This window comes from Anopheles aquasalis, chromosome 2 (assembly GCF_943734665.1).
Source record: "Anopheles aquasalis chromosome 2, idAnoAquaMG_Q_19, whole genome shotgun sequence".
Lineage (NCBI taxonomy): Eukaryota > Metazoa > Arthropoda > Insecta > Diptera > Culicidae > Anopheles > Anopheles aquasalis.
In genome coordinates this window covers 70,183,799-70,205,646 of record NC_064877.1, presented here as the reverse complement: position 1 = coordinate 70,205,646, position 21,848 = coordinate 70,183,799, and the positions used below count along the sequence as shown (strand labels likewise).

Sequence of the window (21,848 nt, the reverse complement as noted above, 5' to 3'; positions counted from 1 at the left end):
CGATATACTTGAACAGGTATCAGGGTCAAGAAATATGATTTTTTGTTGTAATTTGGAAAATAATTACTCAAAGGAGTTTCACGTTCGTTAATCTTTTTTTGTGGCTGTGAAGTTCTAAAATTCGCAACATTTAAAGAACGAAGCAAGAAGGTTTCAAATAAAAAATAGCAGCATTTAAAACTCTATTTACTTTGGATTAATGTAGAACCCCATTACTTCGTGATAGCTTTACAAACGTTGTTTCTTTATTGAAATTTTCAAAACTTTTTTTTCTAATTTCGCTGAATTCCCTCAACCAATTGCACACCGGTTTTTATTCAACAGCTTAATCTCAGAGAGGACCAAAAAGCAATTCCTTGAGAGTTTATTAACTCCACGCCGGAGCAACGATTCCATAAACGTTGGTTGAATATAAAAACTCGGTTCATAAAAGCCCGCATCAGAACCCGTACGCTCAGTGTTGACTGCGCCAACATAAAAGGCCAACGCAAACAAACCGGAGCCGCGTATCATAATCAGGAGCAACGGCAGCTCCACATATTCCCCGTGCTGTAGCCCCGGATGAAGCGAAAAATCAAATTCGACCCCCGGGAGCAAACAAAGAGGACATCCGCAGCTCCAACCGAGTATCCTTCCATCTCAACCGATGGGAGGCGGATCGTAAAGTCGTGCTAGTGCGAGCAACAGCAAACAGTGCTCCTCGTAAAAAGGGACGAAATCATCGACACGTGGAACCGCCACCATGGATGCTCAGGCTTACTATATACTACTACACACAGCCCCACACATAAAGTACACGGGCGGAAACAATGAAACCCAAAATGGTGCACGGTACCAGCACGGCAGCAGCACCAGCAGCAGCATCAGAAGGAGCAGCAGCACTTGCTCTCACACAGCGGTGCCCTGTTGTCCCGGGAAATGGCGAACAGTTTTTACAGCTTTATTAATTAACGGTCCACGGCGGCCGTCCAATCCGATCAGAATGACGACACCGTCCTCGATTCACCCGACCATCACTGGCCTGTCGCTTGGCATCGTAACCATGTACATGCTCCCCGTGTGCAGTGGATGTGTCCGTGCACTGGAAGGATTCCACTTTGTCATTTTATGGTGATTGCAATAGCAGGCCATTGCGCGCTTGCTTAAATCAAATTTAACAAAACTTTTGTAAAAGTTTAGCGGGGAAATTGAAGGAAAACTGGCAAACCGCAATGAAGTGATAGCTTGCCCGTCTATTTCACTTTATCTACCAAACGATTTTCCCGAAAACTTTCACAAACCATGCGCGAGGGAATCGTTTTTCCTGTGCTAGAACGAAACAAACTCATCTTGCTCTCTCTCTCTACCTCTCGGCATCACCAGCTCGGCCAATCACAGCGCTGCCCGCATGCTCGGCCCACTCGATGTTTTCGAGCATAAAACATCGCAGCACATCGAATCGCGGTGAACGTGGAACGTAGAATGGGAGCCACGGCGCAACCCGAATCATCAGCTTCCAGAGAAGCGACCAGCTCTCCGAAGAAGCACTTTGTACCGACAACTTGTTGTCTAAACATCAACTTCCGCTTCTCGCTCGCTCGCTCACTCGCTCATCCTCGTGCTCGTCTCGTCTTCGTCCTCGCTCGTTCGTCCTCGTTCGCTCAACACCCACACCCACACTTGTACTGTGCTTGCAACAGTGTGTCTGTGTTTGTACGAGCTTCTGGGCTTCTGGCCGATCCCTGGAAAAAGGACAGTCCGAGCGAAGTGAGAAAGGGAAGGCACGAGTGTCCTGCTGGTCCTGCTGCTGCTGGTTCGGTGGCTAGCTGACAAAAAAAGGATATTCACTGGACGACTCACCGATCGGTAGTTCACTTAAGCGCAGACAGCGGAACGGTGCACAACGCGCCTCTTCTATCTATACATTTTTTTTTACTGCTCCGTCCCCCGACGACGACGACGACGTCGGCCAAGTGATCAAACCCCCGAAGAAGCTAATTGACAGTGTGCGAGGGGCATCACACATGTGAACCGGATTGTGAAGGTTGCGACCGTCGTCAGTGTGCCATCGAGCGTCGAAGTGAATGGTGGTGTAGCAGCGACCGTTGCGAAGAGTGAGTGGAGTGATTGCGTGCGTGCTTGTGCTACTATCTGATAGCACACACTCGTGTGCGAGTGCCGGGGGGGGGACTATCAGCAACGCACTTCGTGGAGCAAAAACAATCTGAAGCCTACAGTGGCTGCTAGGAGTGACAGTAGACGCAGTGAAAGTCGTAAGCCCAAAGGGAGGCCAAGTGATCCCGTGTGCTGCTAGAGAAGAACTAACGAAACATTGTTAAAATTGTGCGCCCGTTTTTTTTTCGATTGTTGAGTGTTGTGCGACTGGGACCCTTTGGGTGGCCCTTTGTTTGTTGGTAAAATGTCGGTAAAATCGATCGCACCGCGGGTCGCACCAGTATCAGCGTCGTCTTCGTTGTCGTCGTGCAGTGAGATCAGCATCGAGGAGCTACATTCGCGATCATCTCCAGGTAAGTTTCTTGATATTACGACCCCTTCGCCCACCCTCGTGAGTGTGCATTTAGTGCCTTTGTCCCCAGCGCCAAAGGGGTTCCAAAAGCGGAAGCTAACTCCAAACCACTTGTGCTTATCTCTTGGTTCTCTCTCTCTCTCTTCCGTTCTCTCTCTCTCTCTCTGGTGCATGATTAGACTTTTCGTCGGAGTTTACGCTCGCGAACGTGAAACAGGAACCGGGTGTGGCGACGGGCACGGTGTCACCGATCCTCACGCCACCCCACACACCCACCGAAGACACGGTGCTGCTGCGGACGGGTTCACCACCACAAACACAGCAAGCGCCACGCTCGCACGTCCTGCACGCCCATCACTACCATCCCTATCAGTACGAGATGGAGCGCTCGCGGACAATCGCCGGCAACAGCAGCAGCCCCAACAGCAGCATCATGCGCCAAGGACAGCAACAACAGCAACAACAGAGACGATCCCCGGTCCAGGATACGCCGGCAGTGAGCGCATTCGTGCCAGCACAGCAACCCTCGCAGCGGTCATCGCAAAGGGTCGTGACTTCGCCGACGGCGAATCCCATCGAGGCCGCATTCCTCTACCAGCAGCAACAACAGCAACAGCAGCAACAACAACGCCTGTGGCAGCAACATTTACAGCAAACCGGTTACCATCCGGCGGCAGCAGCAGCAGCGGCCGCAGCAGCCGCCGTTACCGCTGCCAGCGCCACCGGTGGTCTACCACCGAACGCCGCCGCGTACGCTCACCCACATGCCGCCCTCATGCAGCACTGGATCCGCAATGCGGCGCTCTACCAGCAACGGTTAGCCCCGGGACCGCACGGTCATCCGCACCATCACCATGTCGGACCGGTCGTCGGGCATCATCCACATCATCATCATCATCCGCACCAACATCATCATCATCCGCATCCACATCATCCGCATCCGTACGCGCTGCTTGGCCGTCCGCTCGGTGCCGCGATGAAGCTACACACCGGCCAGGGTTCCGGTTCCAGCGGTGCTGGTGGCGGCGGCAGTTCGCGTCCCAAAAAGCAGTTCATCTGCAAGTACTGTAATCGGCAGTTTACCAAGTCCTACAATCTGCTCATCCACGAGCGTACGCACACCGACGAGCGGCCATACTCGTGTGATATCTGCGGGAAGGCGTTCCGCCGGCAGGATCATCTGCGCGATCACCGGTACATCCACTCGAAGGAGAAACCGTTCAAGTGTTCGGACTGTGGAAAGGGCTTCTGCCAATCGCGTACCCTCGCCGTCCACAAGGTGACGCACCTGGAGGAAGCTCCGCACAAGTGTACCATCTGCAACCGGACGTTTAATCAGCGGGCGAACCTCAAGACGCACATGCAGAGTCACGCGATGGTTGCGGCAGGTCAGCAGCAGCAGCAGCAGCAGCAGCAACAGTCTGCTGAGCAGCAGCAACACCAGCAACACCAGCTACTACTGGCTGCTTCGAATGGCGGTCTCCCGGGGATGCTGGAAGGAGGAGTAAGGCACCCGGTGCACGGTGCCCCAGCGCTCGATCTGTCACAAAAGTCTTCGAACGGATCGACGGAGGGAGAGGATGAGCTGGATGATGAGGAGAAGGACATCATCGTCGATGATGATTTCGAGGATGAAGAGGAAGAGGAGGAACGCCGTGCGCTGGCAGAGATGGAAGAGGAAGAGGAGGACGAGGAGGGGGTCCTGGATGAGGAGGAAGATGAAGAGTTGGAGCTGGAGGAGGTCGACGATGATGTTGACGATCTGGAGCGACGCGCTGGCATGATGGCCGATGTGCGTCAGATGTTGCTGCTGGATGCCGGGCTGCATCATACGCCCGTGTTGAGCCATCGTGGATCGAGCGCAACCTCACCTAGAACGGCAACGACGACAACGACCGTAACGACGACCGTGACGACACCATCGAAGGCGGGGGGAACCGCATCGGAATCACCGGAACCCAAGGTCCCAAAGCGTTCGCTCGGCTTCTCGATCGATGAGATAATGCAGCGATAAGGAGTCTAGGAAAGGGAGGTTGGGAAGGAGGGAGAGGAGGAGGAGGTTGTGTGTGATGTTCCTTATCGTTGATGCTGTGTTCACGGGTCGGTCAGGGTGTCTCTTTAAGGTGGAGAGAGAAGGAAAAGTCGAAAGATCGCGCCAAATGATGCATTCCAATGGCTTCGCTAGGTTAGGGTAAGGTCCTGTAGCGTGGATTTCAGATCAATTTCTGATGTGTGAGAGAGAGAGAGAGAAAGAAAGAGAGTGAGAGAGGGAGAGAGAGAAAGAAAGAGAGTGAGAGAGGGAGAGAGAGAAAGAAAAAGGAGAGAAGCAGAAAGTGAGCCATAATTACAACCAAACAGATGTAATTTACCATAAAACAATCGAATGAGGGCAGACACACAGGGAATGCAGGGAGAGCGAACCAAAGAAGAGAAGGAACAGATAGAGAGAGAGAGTGAGAGAGAGAGAGAGAGAGAGAGAGCGAGAGAGGCTGCATGGGTGGGTGCATGTTGCAGTTAGAGTAATGTTTAACTGTTTTACCATGCCACCATCGCACCGTCATCGCATCACAGATCGCAATTTGAAGGGTGATCGCGACGATCAGTTCCTCGCCACACACACACACACCAGACTCACGCACGCACGCACCACCCTTATGTTGCCGGCAATCCTGGGGGGTTGCTGCATGCCTGGCCTGCTTGATGCTGTGATCGTGTGTTTGACCCAAGACTGACTATTTGTTTTTATGAGTTACTAATTATTGCGAACCCGTCGTCGTCGCCGTCGTCGGGAGGGTCCATACATACATAGACACACAAACACACACATAGAGCTTTATTGTTGGCCCTTGGTGGCAGGACGACGCGTGTACGGCTATTATTGAGCGAGCGAGAGTTACGATCCCCAGGGCTATACCCGCTTCGGTGTTAGGGGTCGAACGTGCAGGCCATTGTGTTGTTTATGATCGCCGGCGAAGTTCCAGACGTGGTGCCAGGTACCATCAGCCCAGTGCAGCATAATTTGGTCCCTTCCCTTGGTGATCTTTTGCAGTTCCATCAGAACCGGATAGTATTTGAAACTGATCTCACCGTCAACACACTAGGGTTCAAGTAAGCGCACACCAAACACACATAACGCATAGCTACTAACTAGCGTCCAATAGTTGTAGTGTTGATAGAATGATCATAGGACAACGATGATATGTAGATAAGGACGAGGCGAGAACGGAGGAGGTGACCAGTCCGGTAATGGCACCGGAAATTAGTGACAATTGATGTACATTATGTTTTTTAGCATTTAAGCGTTTTCCAAACTACCTTCACTAGCTCTTAGTATCGTAGCCACGTAAGCAACCAGACACATACCCATACGTAGAAGTACACAAACGTAACTTATTGGTGAGAGAGCGGATCCAAATGATAAATAAAATTCAGCAAACTCATAGCGCTAGGCGAGAGCACAGTACTGTGTCTCACGCTAATTTAACCCTCTGCGTTTGACGCTGTGATTGCATTCTTTGTTCCCGGGCGAAGGATGGTGGATGAATGAAAGAAATGGCTGGTGCATAAAACAGATCATGATCCGGTTTGTATGAATATTTTTTTTCAGGAAGCAGTTTTGCATTTGAGGAAATGCTTAAAAAAACGGAATTGGATCTGGATTGCTTTAAATATTCAACCTTTAATACAATAATGCTACAATAATGCAATACCTTGTTTCCAAACGCTGCATTGATTTGTTTATTTGTTTATTTGGTTTTATCAATTTTCACATCTTATTGTTCGATAATAGCACTTATAGTGTATCATACGGTATATTTAATGTTTCGTAAAGGTTTATGCATTTAGTTAGTATAGTAGCATGCACCATGGCCGAAGGATTGTAAATTAATATGGAACAATTGGAATTGTAGTTTCTAATCCGATGGAACGTTCAAAACAGAGTTCCGGAAACATATAGGCAATCGTTCCTTCGTCCACCAGATGACTCGGCATTCTAGTTCTGATATCAGCTTTCGATCAACATAATATCACAGCGTCCCGTGGCGCATGAGCGCCCTGATTGCTCCTGACGCAAACTTTTCGCATTCCGCGGAAGCTTTCGATGAAGCTTTCACACACCGGGATTCCTTTTTGGCAACGGGATTTTGGAATCCCTTTTTGCCGTCTCGGGCAAGAGAGCAAGAATCTGTTCCGCATGCGCTCGCATTCGTTGACATCATTAATATTCCATGAATCGCACTGCACAAAGCAGAAGCTGGATGGCATTGTACAGTCCGTTATTCCATCAGTAACACTCCAGCAGCTAAAATTAAATCGACCTTAACTCTTTCGGCTGCTCTGATTAGGAGTCACGGACATAAGAAGTGGAGTCACGGATTGATAAGAACAGGCGACCGAAATGTAGCACAGCGGAGGCACAACTCAGCAGTGACACGAAGTAGCCACAAACTCGAAATCTCAATGACGTCGCCATCGTTGGGTGGCAAATAGTGACGATACAGCTGTTGTTTGGCAAAACGGTAGTAAGTACGGTTGTAAATACGTCCTCGTTGCTACCAATCCACCAATGCCCCTAGGAAGAAAGTGCCTCGCTTAATGGGGGAATGCAACGGTCAGACCAGATTGCTGAAAGTAGCGATAAGCCGTCAGCGAGCAGTCGAAAGCGAGTGTAGACGCTGTTTCGAACCAGGATCGTAGGGCGACGACTCCACTGACCTTTAGAAATGATTATTTGAGGCGTCGATGGTGTGGTTTGTCGCTACCAAAGTGCCAGCGAGAGGTCGGGAGCAGTCCAAACCAAAGAGCCAATATTATGCCTCGTTGGTAAATACCGTGAGTTCGTTCGTTCGATCGGTTCGGATGCTTCTCAAATGGTTTCTGATTAAACTAGAAACTAACCGTCAACTGAAGAGGGAATTCCTGGGGTCGCACAAATGAGAAGCCCTAGATAGACAGCGAACCGATCGATGGATTAGCGTGTATTCGTCACATTTGTTGTTAATCCCTTAAAAACCCCGTGCGGTTCAGTCGAAAAATCTACTTACCTGGCCGTGACTATCATCAGACCGAGCGTCTGGTACCTGGGTCGAACCCTCGGGAACGTTCCCCGGATCTGAGCGGGATTTTAAAGTTTTAATTACGGGGTTTTGATGGCGATTAGTCCGCGAGCCCCGTCGCTGACAGTCACCGTTCATCATCCTTCATCTCGTTGCCGCTCGAGAATCCGCTCCGGAAACAACCGGTGCCGAAGTCCTCTAGATGGGCGTAATGACACCAGCAGAAGTGGGACTTTTGGGACGAGATGTGTACCGACCGGGCCAGAGAGCGGGGAACCGAGCGGTTCGGTTCGATAATATTGATTTTAATAATTTCCCAGCCAAAAAATCCCTCACCGGGGGCCCCCAATTAAGCGCAAAACGGAAGTGAGATCGAACCGGAAAAAAACGTATCGGATGGGTTTGAACTCGTCAACATCGAAGAATACAGGTAGTGGCCATACCCACGGATGCCCCTTAAACGGAACCTATAATTTCGTTCCACTACCTACTTCCAAATACGTGAGTTATAATTATTGCAACCGAACCCGAACTAGCCATCTGGAACCGGGGTTCTTTGGTGGTTTTATGATTGAAGACGCGAGATGCCAGACGGACGGACGGAACAGTAGACAGTCAAACTCGGAGACGGCAGTGGATAGCATTTTTGTGTAACAAAGTTTGAATCCAATCCGGAGTGCCTTTGGACATCCTTCATCCCTGCTGCTGCTGCTGGAATGGATGAATGAAATCCGCATGGCACCTGCCGATGATCTGTGGCGCGATTCATTGGGAGTGTCCGTTCCGGTTTCGCACCGTAGTAGTCCTCGTGGGACTAGCATCATGGAGTTATATATTTTTCCACCGAATTCCACCGAAAACCGTAACCACTCTCTTGCGGTTCCGTCCATTTCAATCACATTAATCACAATTGACCAAAGACGTCCGCGTTTCGCGATCGTCTGTTTTGCGTACAGGAGAGACGGAACGACGCGCCGTGATTGATTTCCCAGAAACGGTCGGGTTTGGGGGGATCATGGCGAATTAAAACCCCCCGTTGCAGTCTTGCAATCTTGCACCGCTATTTGGCAATTGATGCGAGGCAGTGTTTCCAGATTGGAGCGTTGCTGCTGCTAGACGCTATCAATCAAGCCGTCCCCCGGTGATCCGGCTGGCTTTGATCCGCCTGAGACTGACCAAAAAAGGGCCCCGGTGATGTCGATCGTGGATGCAATTCGGATCGGCCGTTTGTTAGATGGATGCTGTCTGGGCCGGACCTCCGGTCTGTTGGCTAAATTCTGGCTTAATTAAATTTATTATCGAGCTGCGTCGAAAAAAACGCTCCAAACACTACGCCATCTTTCACTGGATCGGTCCGTCGGTGGATGAAATTTCTTTCTGACATGATCACTATGATTCACTCCAGGACAAACGCTCGGCCCCAATTAATGATAATTTCAGCGCCAAACCGTGCTGTGATTATGCTGTGATATGAAAATTGGTCTCCCTGAGCCTGAGTCCGCTTTTAGGGGCCTCGGAAACACTGCGTTAGGTGGAACGTTTAGCACTGTTTAGAATGCACGATCGTTCGGCACGATCACCAGGGGAAAGAGGATCATCGTTCTAAGCGATCGCAGACGAATTCTTTGCGAATTTTCGGCAGGATGGGGAACGATTTTCAAATTTTCAAACAATTGATCGGCGGAAAAGCTGGTTGTCAGTTTCAGCATGCAGCATTCTCGATCGCACAATCACTAGACTTCCCATGCCCGGTGTCAATGGTTTAATTCGTGTTTGTCTTTCCCGCTCTCTGTCTCTTCCCTTGGCCTCCAATGATCGGTCCGCTTGTGATGAACGAGGGATGCGAAGTGAAAGAAACGAAAGGAAATCGCCATCAAACGAAAGACATCGGCCGGCCATCGAGCAGTGATCATCATCATCCGGACGAGATCGAGATTATCCTGTCAGGTGCGTCAGGAGCGATCGTGAGCCGCGCATCCACCATCCGCCATCTCGGCGATCACTGTCGACGATCGCGCTTTGAATTGAGGGGACCTTTTTTCGAGGAGGCCGCGACCCTTCCTGCCCAGTCCTGCCGTTTACCTTTACCTTTCTCTCAACAAAACACACACAAATACACAGAGTCGGCCCAGATTGGGATTCCAATTTGCCTTAATTACGTGATTAGTTACGGTGGGAAAATCGGTACTCGGTTGTGAGTTTGCGAGCTGCGAGCGGCCGTTCGGCATCCCCCAAATACCCCCTCGCGTCCAATGGCCGCTCCGGTACCGTGGCCACACCGATTAGTGGCGTGAATCCGTGGTCCCGGCGAATCCAATAAATTTAATCTCCAAACTCGAGCCGGAATTCCGTGAAAGCAGGGCAAGGATACCTGCTGCAACGGTTGCGTTGCGAAAACGGTTCTCGGCGGCGTAGAAAGCGCGGCTGGGCGCGGTCCCTAGGGCGGACTTTCCTAGGAAATTCTCGCTTTCACGTCTTGCTTTTAATTAAAACTCTCCTGTCGGGGGGCGGCGTTGGGGAGGCCGAGGGAACAGCAACCCTTTTCCGAATGTCAGTGTCCAAAGCTGACCAAGTCCAGACCCAGCAACGAGATGGTGCCTGTCTGGTGCTGTCGAGCGTTCGGTTCGATCGCGAAATTCGCAGACAGTTGCGGTCAAATTTTTGCGAAGGTTACGATTACGTTGGCAGGGGAATGATGAAGTAAAGTGTCCCAAAGACAGTGAAAAAGAGAGAGAGAGAAAGGGAGAAAGAGGGTCAGACAGTGACTAGTTTCCAAGGAATTCGATTCCGCACGCGTGGAGGTATCCTTCGTTGGGTCCGCATCGAAACTGGTGGCAGATGGTGGCAGATGATGATGAGTTATGTTGCATCTGCCGGGCGCTATATCGGCGTGCGAGGTCTCGAAGGCTCCCCGAAGGTTACGGCTCCTAATCATAGGTTTCTGGGGCGTAGAAAGGCATTCAATAGTCAACACTTTTCGGGTGGAGGGAGCGGGCCTTGAGGGCACTTTGAGAGCACGAGCCGGAGAGCAGCTGGGTCTGCATGCAAAATTTTAGGATGAGACATGTGGTGATGCGGGTCTACTTCTTACGAGCAACATTTCTAATTCCCGCTAATAACCGAACTATTAACCGAAATCAAACTGATGAAGTCCTTCTGGTGCCATTTTGAAATGGGAATGTCATCCACCTGACAGGTGACCGATGCTCCGAGACACCACCGTGAAGCTGTCAAATTAGGAGATTATTACTACATTTAAAAGTGACCTCATTTCATAAAATAAAGAGAGGACAATTTCTCGAAACAAACCTCCTTTGTATTTGAAATTTTCTTTAGTTTAGAAGAACTATTTCGTCCAATTTTGTAGCTAAAAGTGAACTTCCAATAGCACTGAGGGCAGCTCGAAGGACGCCATTTGCAAACCTTGGCCATTATGATCTAAATCCTCCCTTTCCATAACCTCCTTCTCGCCATCAACACGCCTGCACCAGTATCTGCCACAACTCAGTTACGCCTTCCATCGCCTGTGTCCGCTCAGGAATGCAATCTACGCCCAAGAATGCCGCCCATGGTCACCGTTCCCCGGTAAGCCCACCGCGAACGAAACCCAGTGAGGCACCGGGGTTCAATCATCGAACCACATTCCTGCCGCAACACCCGCGAGTATCCGTCCGCCAGCCGTCTGCATGCGGGAGAATCGCGCGATTCCCACCACCCCAAAAAAAAAAAAAGCCAAAGCGCGGTCGCAAACGACGCCTCCGACGAACCATCGCCATCATCATCATCAGCAGCAGCAGCAGCATCTTCCTTTCGTCCTTTCGACGGCTCCACGGCTTATCATGCGGGGACCACGGGGCAGCAAAAAGCATAAATTCCCACGCCCTAGCCCGGTGTTGTTCCACGATTTCCATATTGGAACCCACGGCATGTTAAACCTGATCCGACCGCGGACTCCCAGAGTAGCCAGCGCGCGCAATCACCGCTCGGCGAGCTCGCGCGAACGTATCATTATCGGGGTTTCGGGGGAGGCTCCGGTCAAACCTCGGGCCGGCTAAAATGGGAAAACAAATCGGGCGAGCTGGCGAAACGGAGGGCGAGCAGGGCCAGAAGAGTGGCCCGGAATGCCTGCAGAATGCGTCGGAGGATCGGCTTCTGCATGATTACCGCCTTGATCTTACGGTCGGACTGCAGGGGCCGGGCTTCTTCTCCTTCTCTTCCTGCTTCTCCTTCTTCTCCTCGTCCTGCTCGTGGTCCGTGTCCAGATTTCGGGGGTTTTTGAGATCGGAGCAGATCACAAAGCGCGTTCTGGTTTGGCCGAAGGTCGAAACTCGAGGAAGCCAATCATGCATGGGGAAGAGCCGCGACCTCGGAGTCTCGGAGGGGCCCTTCTCGCTGGAAGATGAAAAATGACCATCGGATAGACCCATCCGGGGGTACGCCACAGCACCGATTTGTGTGACCGGCGACTGGCGACGCAACCGTTTTTGGGTAACCTTTTGCGCCCGCCCGCCCGCCTAATCTCGGGACTGCCCGGGACTGCGGATCATTTTCGATTCTAAAAATGACCCAAAAAATTAACACTAATTAAAGGTTATGGTCGATCGGCGACGGAGTGGAGACGACGTCGGTAGGCCGGAGAAGGATGAAGGGAGGATCACATCACAACGCACACATGCGCACACATACAGAAACACATCAGGGATCAGGGCAGCGATTGAGTCTGAACGACGTGCAGGCGATGCAGCGAGCGAATGCATCCAAATCGCTCCGAAAGCAAATCAACACTCGTCCACTCGACCACTCGACACCGTCATCATCATCATCATCATCGTGGTCGCTCATCGTCTGGAATGGCAGCGGTTCCGCCAGCAGTACAGGGAAGTGCGTTAAACGTGTTTATTATATTAATTCGCTTGATTGAAAATGACTCCTCCACCTCCGGGTTGTCCGGGAACGTCGCATTGGACATAATTTGCTACCTTGCTCCGGGATCCTTTTTTGATCGATTTCCATAAAGTGCCGAAGTGGAATGCCATTCCGGTCAAGTGAAAAGGATGCTGCTTGCTGCCGTGGTTTAATTGTTTGGTGCGAGAAGCTGAAACGATTTCCTGAATCCATTCCAGCCTTGGCGCCAGCATACCGCCGCGTGGTCTACCAGCCGAGTTGGACGGAGATTAGGACTCCGGGGGGGAGCACCGGAGCTGCGGTGCTGTGAAATGATGTGTTTTCCTAAATAACCATCATCGCAGCGGACGTAGCGAAGCGCAAACCACCGCAGCACGCCCCTTAGAACGCCGGCCACAGACCGTAGCCTTCCTCTCTGGAGGCAAGAAGACGAAGCAACAACACGTGAGATCATCGAAAGCCCAACGGACGCACGTTTCTCAAGCATCGCAACATTGCAGCGGCGAAGATCGTTAACCGTTTGCGAGCCATGGCTACCAGAAGAAGGCTCGACAGGGCTCAATACCGCTCTCTCTCTCTCTCTCTCTCTCTCTCTCTCTCTCTCTCTCTACAGGGTGCTTTTCTAATGAGCAATTAATTACAGCTCATGAGTGGTGATTTGATCTTAATTTCTCCTCCGAAACCGAAACCGTTTCCACAGGACGGAGCGTCTTGGTGGCGTCCCGTAAATGGCTTTGATTTCCGCGACGAACCCTGCAGCCAAAACCTTCTCCTTCTATCTCTCCCAGCCCAGCCTCTGTCATAATCCCAAGTAGCCCCACCCAAGGACGCTATCGAAAGATGAGGACGACCTAAAAGCAGCGGCATCTTTTTCGATCGCGATCCATGTCGAACCAGTCATTCGAAAATTCGTTTGATGTTGGGCAGCGAAGTAGCAAAAACCCTGGGCCTGGGGAAAGGGAAGTCCTTGCGTGCAACCGTGATCACACCCAGCGAGGCCAGTGGCTGTCGAATGTGGATCGTTTCGCCCGGAGGGGGTTTCGCTTCCGTGATGAGCAATCTTGCATGTTGGCAATTCGGCAATTTATCGGATCACCTCGGTCCCGGCGACAGACACCCATCAATCCGTCATCCGTCATCGATGCCCCCCCCCCCCCCGGGGGCTGGGAAGGGATCCGCAGAAAGGATCCTCAGCGGAGTGTCCTGCGGTAGCGCCACTGTGAGGTAAATCAAAAACCAATTCGCCACCGGGGAAGCTATCCGTTTTTGCGTGCGAACTAGGGATGCCTGGGTGATCCCTCCCTTTCGTGGCAGTAAAGCAAAAAGGACGACGATGATGATGATGAGCATCGTTTATGTCAGTGGGGCTAATGAATTCATCAATCGCGTGAGTCGCGGTCGCACGATCGGCAGCTACGGTTACGGTGGCCTAGAGTCCCTCGTTTGTTGTTGATCCGCCGATGGTTAACGGTGGACAGTTGGTTGTTTGGACAAATTGGTGCAACCATAAAACCCCTTCCGGAACGGGCTGATCGACATACAAAGATCATCGTCATTCTATCAATGAATTCGTCTTTTGTCGGAAGAAAAGCTCCACTCAGTTTCCGTTTATGGAACTCTATTATCCGCCGCAAGGCAAATCACTGTTTGCGGCCGCTGATTGGTTGTTTCGTTTCAATTAATCTCTCCACGCTGGTCGGCGGTGCGTCGGGCGGTTGCGTGTTGGTAATTTGGAGCAGTTTATGAGTTGCTTCCTGTGTGTTGGATCGCGCGCACGCCTGGCCTCTCCTTGATTAGCATCTTGATCGATTGATCGGGCGGCCGTTGGGCAGGTTTGATGTCCGGTGCGTGCCGATAAATTATGCTAATTATTAAAGAGCGAGGACGATTGAGGATAGCAGTTGAAACCCTTCAGGTTTACGCGTAATTAAGATATGAATGAGGTCGTGTTTGCGTGAGTTCGTCCACTACCGGCAATGTTAATGAGATTTTATGATAGATTTTTCATTCAGTTGAACCACAAGCAATAAAGAAATAGAGTATCATCGCATTTAGGAAGATTCAGGGTGTACGATTGCCAGGAATGTAAGATGAAGTTGCTGGTAGTAGCTAGAGCGCGAGATGCTTTGATCTTGCAATACATGCTCATAAAATGTTCACCAGCATAATCCTGAACACTCATCGGATTTATAATATTACTTCAAAGGAACAACAAAGTGTCGTTTTGCATTGACTTATTTCTAGCTGTGGAAAATCGTTTTAAAGGAAACCAGCGACTCAAGCTAAGATGTAGTGCTTTTTACCTGAATAAACGTTTGCTGTACAGCATAGCATATAAGCTGCAAGACACTATTCTGTCTTCACTGGGCATTCACTGGGCAGGCAGGACTGTCTGAAAGTCGTAGAGAGCCAACTCTTGGAAGGAAAAATTATATGGAACTCTATCGAGAATATTACTCTTTGAATAAATTACTACGGTTGGAGAAAGACTTTACGTAGATTAGAATTAAATATTTATCTTGAAAATGGTTGAAATTTGGCAAACATACGGTTAAATATAATGATTCTCAACATACACTTCTCAAATGCATTTTATTTTAAAGGATACAAATTAGTTAAAGTTTATTAAAAATTTCACAAGCTTTGCTAGTCGGTTCGGAACAATATTATAAATAATTATTTGATTAGCAGCAACTGTTACTTCTATATTCATCCTAAAATGTGGACTAGGTTAGGCGATCATACTTTATGCTCAAACACTCCCTCATTTTTTCGTTTCATACTATCTTCTATTGGCATCAAAAGAGAAATAAAATCCTTGAACTTTCGTTAAACGACCTTGCTCTTCAAATCCCGTGACCTCACAGCCATGTTGGACATATTTAAACTGTCATAACACGCCACAAATTCTCTTCAAAGTGAACTATCATATCGTCAGACACATCTTTAAGAGCCTTTGTCTTGCTACGACAAAATCATTAGCTCGCACTTATCGTTCTTTTCGATGGCCGTAAACACCGTGCACAGTGCCATTAAACTGATCCTCTCCTTTCGCTCTCAACATCTTGTCATTGATACGACCAAAACGATCCTGTGGGTGGATCTCCTGTGTACTCCGCACGTTATTCTTCGCTGACATTAAGCCGCACATTCTGCGGGGCCCTTGTGGACCCTTGTGGACGAGCAATAACCACCAGAAACACCATTAGTAAAGTGCGCCGCGTTGACATCAAGATAGACCGACCCGACCGCGTGTCCGTCTGCCCTATCGGTCACACCATTTTGAGCGTGCAGGCGCGCCCAGCTAAATCTGGTAGTGGCCACCCGTAGTGCCCATTGTGGCCGCCGGGTGGTAATTTCACTCGTGGCTTAAGCGATTCCATAGATTAGCTCCTCCAGCGGGTTCGTGTTGCGCTGGCGCTCGGTCAGTCAGTTGACACCTCCGTTGGCACACCATTCGGTGGGAGACCACACATACTCCGTCCTCGGCATGCGACCAGGCCGAGTAGAGAGAGATAGAGCTCATCATTTAGCTCGTGCTCGCGGGGCTCGTTCGGACAGAAAACATGGTATTAAAAAAAGGAAAGGGGTGGACAGGGAGGAAGAATAAAAGGAAAATAAAAAGAGTTAGATTAAACGGCCGCGAGGCGCGAGCCACGCATGACAACAACAATGGCGAGCACGGCGACCATGACATGCCCATAATTAAAGATCATTTTCCTCGTGTAAGCGGCTCATTGGCATTAAACACCGGGCATAATCGATCGGTTCCAGCGGGTGGGAGATGAGGAGGAGAGGAAGGAGCCAGAGGTGGAGCGTGGTGGTGTGGTGCCGGGTGGGCCGATGGTTTGTGGCTTGTCATTATGAGTGTTAAATAGCAGTTTTATTATAACAATTATCGCCCCCTAATGGTTTCTGGCGATGGAGGAGGCGCTGGTGTCACGCGATCGACACTGGACCGTCCGACTGGACTGGACCCAGTGTGGACCTCCACTAGACTACACTCGTGGCTTGGCACCTTCCTCCCGTTAAAAGGTGCCCTCGCAGTCATTAGAAGCAGCCGCGAATAGACGCTGGCAGGAGGCTTCAACGTCGTGCTTCAACGTCGTGGCCGTGGTCCGATGTATCACGTTCGAAAGGTTAAGGCCCCCCTGCGCTCAAAGTGTCAAAGTGTCCTGTCGCACCGGCTGGCACTAATTAATTGCCTCAGCGTTCCCACCCTTCCCAGGAGGATGACTTGGTCCTTTTAGCGCGGAAGCGAATCGGATCGAATCGTCGTCGTCGTCGTCGTCGTCGTCGTGAGGCAGCGAAATGGCCACCGTGTGTGTTCCGCGGGGGGGAGGAAATGGTTTATGCCTGATTATGAAGCCATACCCCATGAAGTCGCCGCGCACGCGAAACGCTTTGACGAGCCATTGCCGTGCTGGAGGTTTCACGCGAACGTGAAACGGATCGTTTGCTGCCGCTGTTACCGTTGCTGCTGCTGCTGCTGCTGCTGATTGCGCTTTAATTGTGGGAGAAGCGCCAGTGGCCATCTCTCGTAATCAGGCAGCCGTGTCAGCGTTCTTTGCCAAATTACGTGCCATTCCATCGCCATCACGCCCGATTCACGACGCGACCTTTTCGGCGATAAGCCGGCAGAAGGCAGAAGTTCCCGAGGAGATTCGCTCTCGAGCGCTTCGCACGGCACCGCGCTTCCGAGAAGCAATTAGATCTTTCAAAGCAGTGCCGGCGATGTTTAACAGAAATAGAGACGTTAGCTAATCTTACACAGGGACGCTAGACATTAAGCCCTAACCGGGGTGTGTTTGACGTGACACACGCGAGCGCGTTTGAGGCGCGAGAATCGTAAAACAATCTGTTAACATTTGTCACCGGCGGTCCATTCCCGGAAAACGGTGAGCTTCCTGGGAGCTTCCAGGGAGCTGGGACACACCACGAAGCGTTTGATGTACGTTTCGCTGTCGGATCGGCTTTTGAAGTCTGTTCAGTGCTGTTTACTTGTGACAACAGTGGATGAGGTGGACGTGGGTCTGGGGATTTTTGATGTAGGAGGCGTTCTACAAACATACAAACGATTCCAAACGAACACCTTGTTGATACAGCGAGGTGACGCAATCCCGCCAGCACCAGCGAGCTGCTGTCTTTTGTCTGTTCTCCAAAAACATCCCGGGGGATAATCTGGAACTGGCCCTTCGAGGGCACCATTGTTCGGAAAGATGATGTTCGCCTTTCTGATCGAACCATGTTCATATCGAGGTCACATCTGTTAGCATCGAATTGTTTGCTAGCCGTTGGCCACAATGACCGTCGTCGATGTCCAGGTTCATTGTCGAGGATATCGAGAGGTGACCCGTGTAACCGTGCCCGGAACGTCGGGAATGGGATAAAGCGGAACACCTTTCACGGCACAATTTGCTCCTTTTCTAATCGATATCGAAGCGTACGGTGCAGCGTACGAAGGGGATTAGAATTTATAGCGTCCTCCGACTGTTCCCGGTCCTATAGCCGGTGTGTTGTCGGTTTTTATTCCCTTCGATGCACCTTTTAATCGAATGTACCGTGGCACCGTATCAGCTGCCTAAGGGGCACAGGAACACTCCTGTAGGAGTCATTTTTCGGGCGCTCTCAGTTGCACACTTCTTCTTGGGGATAATATCCCGTGACTTCTGGACTTTTTGATCTGTTTCATGTGTGAGACTCCAAACAATGAGTGGCATCAATTAAATGTTGACTTAACTTTGCGATACTGGAAATTGAAGGTGCAGCGTGTGATCTCGGCGGCAACGGAGTGTAATCAACAGCTTGCAATTGCAATTACTCCACGGGAGGTTTCATCCAGCGCCACTACTACTGTGCCTCTCGCGATTCCATAAACAATCCGCAATGATTCACTTCTTCATTACCGGGGATTGTGCATTATACCATACTTTATGGCGTCATAAAGCGAGCAATCAAATGGCGGTATGGGTGCTAGTGATCCACTCTTGCAACGTGGTACACGGTTGCGCATTCCTGTTTCGTTTCGTGGTCTCTTAGCTTAGGCCATAGAAAGGCCAGTCGAGACAGGGCTCTGGTCTCGCCGTAGAATGAAATTCCCTACTGATCGTGGCAGTGGTAGCGAGAAGAATGCCATCCGAGGAGTTTGGCCACTTCTTCCGCTTATCTCTTCCATTGCCAATTGCCGGTGGTATGTAATTGCTCTTTTCACTATCCACTTCCTTCGACCATGTGCAACTATGTGGCAATCGTCTCCCGTTCTCGTGTGCATTACCAGGACGGGTGTTGCCATTCAACGGAGTGGCACTCACCGGATGAGCGTAATCCTTGCACCGGGTTTTCCTGCAGCTTTGCGCCTTGCTTGGTGTTTGGGTTCGATTGTGATGAATGCACCCAGGCACCAGGTTGGAGACAATAAGTGAAGACATTTATTTCTCACTTCCAGCCATTCCGAGAGAGACTTCACCTTGGAAGGTTTCTAAGATGAGGATTTGGTGCCGTTGAATAGAACCCCCCGGGAACGAACTGGTACCGGTGATGAGAATGGCCTAAGTTCTTAGCAGGAACGGTGAGAAGGTGTTCGCTCGTTGCGAGCAATTGCTAAGCAGAAGATCAACACGAAAAAAAATGCCCTCCCCTTGTAATCCTATTCCATTCAGAGAGCGGACCGGCGGAATTAAGAGGAATAACTATTCAATAAGCGCTGATGATGGAATGCTGTTGCTAAGTCACACTGCAGCACTTATACAGCACTTAACTTGCTGCCCTGAGCCCGTGTCCTCTCACTGTTTAATCCTCGATTTATGGAAGACAATTTGTGAAGCAATTAAGATGCATATCGGATGCCTCGGACGACGTTCATTATATGGCAATAAACACCCAAACGAGATGCTTCCATTTTGCAATGTCCTCCGGGCAACCGAAAAAACGGGTGTGTCGGCGCAAAAAGGGGGCGTGTGGCTACTGGATGTTCCTCACCTCCCGGGACACCATTATCATCCCGTTGATAACATCTCATTATCGCACCACTCCCGGCGGTGACTGCCCGTGCCTGTGTGTAATGGCCATCGCTCCGACTGACCATCCACAGACCATCCCAGATCGAACACAACGCACCCATCCTTGGACCAACCCCCGTTTGCTCCAGGGCGGCACAAGAAGGGGTCTGAAAGAATGAACAAAAAAAGCACCGTGGACAAAAAACGCACGGATTTGCATACCATCAAAGGATGTGGTCCAGATTGGCGCTCGCGTGCCCTTCTTCGCAAATGATAGGGACTACCCTCTACCCTCGGCGCTGGTCAGCCCCGGGATGCCCCCGGAGAACAGATGCAGCTGGTCGCGTTCTTCTAATTTGCATTTGCAGCCGCCACAAAGCCGCCTCACGTCGCTTCTGTTGCTGCTCTTCGTTCTTCCTCGAGGGCCAGGAGCAGGAGCAGGACCAGGATGTACAATTATACATTCGGCGCCCAAGAAACAAAAGCCATGGCACGGCACGGCCACGCCACGGAACGCTTGCAGCGGTCGGTGCGGACATGATCTGCTACATGATCGCTCTGTTCGCTCTGATCATCTGCCAGCTGCTGCTGCTGCTGCGGTTGCAACCATTGGAGAAGCAACAAAATTTTGGCGAATGGTTTTTTGGAGGGTGGCCAGGGACGGGAGTGGCCCAAATTGAATTATTCCGGTAGCCGTGTTTGGGGTTGGACCATTTTGGTTTGGAGTGAAGAGATGGTATTTGGCGAACAGAGCGGCCGGCGGCTACTACACGCCCTGATGAAGGAAGGCCAATGGCAGTAAGCACGTGGCAAACTGGACGCAGCAGCATATGGTCAGTGGCCGCCACAGTAGAGAGAGGGAGAGAGTGTAATTACATCGCAAAGGAAGCAGTTGGTAGCACTGGGAATGATGGAGCGTTCGCTGGACCGCAAATAACGGGGCGTTGTTGATGACAGCAGCGGCGATGATGATGATGTTGCATTGATTCAAATTAATTAGCTTTAACGCATTGGATTGGTGCAAGTGAGTTATTTGCTTACATTTTTCACAACCATTTTTCATGGTGTTTTTTTTCTCTCTACCGGCTCGAGATCAGCATCTAGCTGCTTCTTTGGTGGACTAAAAGAGGTTTACAGCAAACATGGCGACCATTTTTGAGGTGTCTTTGAGAGCTCGAGGTACTTTGTCTGTAGGGGTTGAGCTTTCCCAGAGCCGGTCTATTGTTTTCTTTCCTTTTCCGCCTACCGGACAAAAGTGTGCTCGGTAATGCTCCTAAACACTCAATCACTGTGCCGTGTGCGCGCTGTGTGTAGTTCATGGATTCACACCATGCGACAACAACAGCAGCAGCAGCACCATCGTAGCAGCATAAACGGTGAGTGCGTGACGGCTCATGGGAAACTGAGCGTGTAATGAATCCCTCCGGAGGCCCCTGCCGGACTGCAGCAGGCCAATTTGACGGATGAGCAACCGTCAATGTGGACTTCCTCACGCCCCGGACCTGGTCTGGGCGTCGGCAATTGTCACCCCGTCGATTGTTTCCGTGCATTCCGCGTCTCGCGATGCTTAAAAAAGCAAACGGACGAGGAAGGACCGGTTATGCTCCGCCTGCAGCATAACAACTGGCCCTCAAAAAGCCCTCGTTCGTGGTGCCGTGGTGGTCTGAAAACAAGCAGGCTTGAGTGTGCCTCGGTGCTCAGTGAATGAAAAGCGGAAACCTCGAGGATGGTTTTGCATTGTTGTGGCTGGCTTAACGATGGTCGCCGACACTAATGAAGCCGCAAGAATACCAACATCACACCGCACTGAGCAGTGGATTAGACGCAAGGCGCAAGAAAGCGCAACGGGACCGAAGAATAGAAGCTAAGGAGCGAAGACAAATTGCACGCACACCACACGCCAGTGACACTCGAAGGTGTCGATGATCTGGGAAAGGTTGGCGATGGTTTGTGGACAAATTAGGAAAAAATAAATAATGCAGGATGTGCATTATACGCTGAGCCAAAGAGAATGCACAAGACGGGCGGGAAGGCTGTCGCAGGACTGAACGCTCCGAAGAAAGTGAAATATCTTGGCCAGCTTATTCGAGAAAGTTCCATTCTATGCTTCCTGAACTGAATAGCGACTTCCATTGGCTCAAAAAACCACCAAAAGGGAGCGCAAAGGATCAATAATTACACTGAAACGGAGGCGGCAAATCTGATGTGATGGTCACTGTTCGGCGTCACACCATGGGGTCCCCCTCAATCAGCTCGTCGGCCTCTATCGAGCTCTAATCAAGTCAAGTCTCTGGCCCACCGCAGAAGCGATCGATACGCCCCGAAAGCCAGCCAGCCAGCCAGCGATAACGATTTCACTTTTCCCACAGCCGCTTTGGTTTG

The 21,848-nt window shown here is 50.7% G+C and overlaps 1 protein-coding gene across 1 annotated transcript; it reads left to right on the top strand.

Annotated features, from left to right (window-relative positions):
• The first annotated feature begins 1,981 nt into the window (after positions 1-1,981).
• Positions 1,982-5,990, top strand: LOC126580972 (protein odd-skipped). Its single transcript, XM_050244344.1, has 2 exons — positions 1,982-2,507; positions 2,686-5,990. The coding sequence occupies exons 1-2, from the start codon at positions 2,399-2,401 to the stop codon at positions 4,518-4,520; spliced, it is 1,944 nt and encodes a 647-aa protein (XP_050100301.1). The 5' UTR covers positions 1,982-2,398; the 3' UTR covers positions 4,521-5,990.
• The last annotated feature ends 15,858 nt before the right edge of the window (positions 5,991-21,848 follow it).

What these genes read in the sequence shown, in the direction of transcription:
- LOC126580972 (XM_050244344.1), top strand. Translation starts at nt 2,399, where the DNA reads ATGTCGGTAAAATCGATCGCACCGCGGGTCGCACCAGTATCAGCGTCG. An exon ending in ACATTCGCGATCATCTCCAG is followed by an intron (nt 2,508 to 2,685) that starts GTAAGTTTCTTG and finishes GTGCATGATTAG; the next exon opens with ACTTTTCGTCGGAGTTTACG.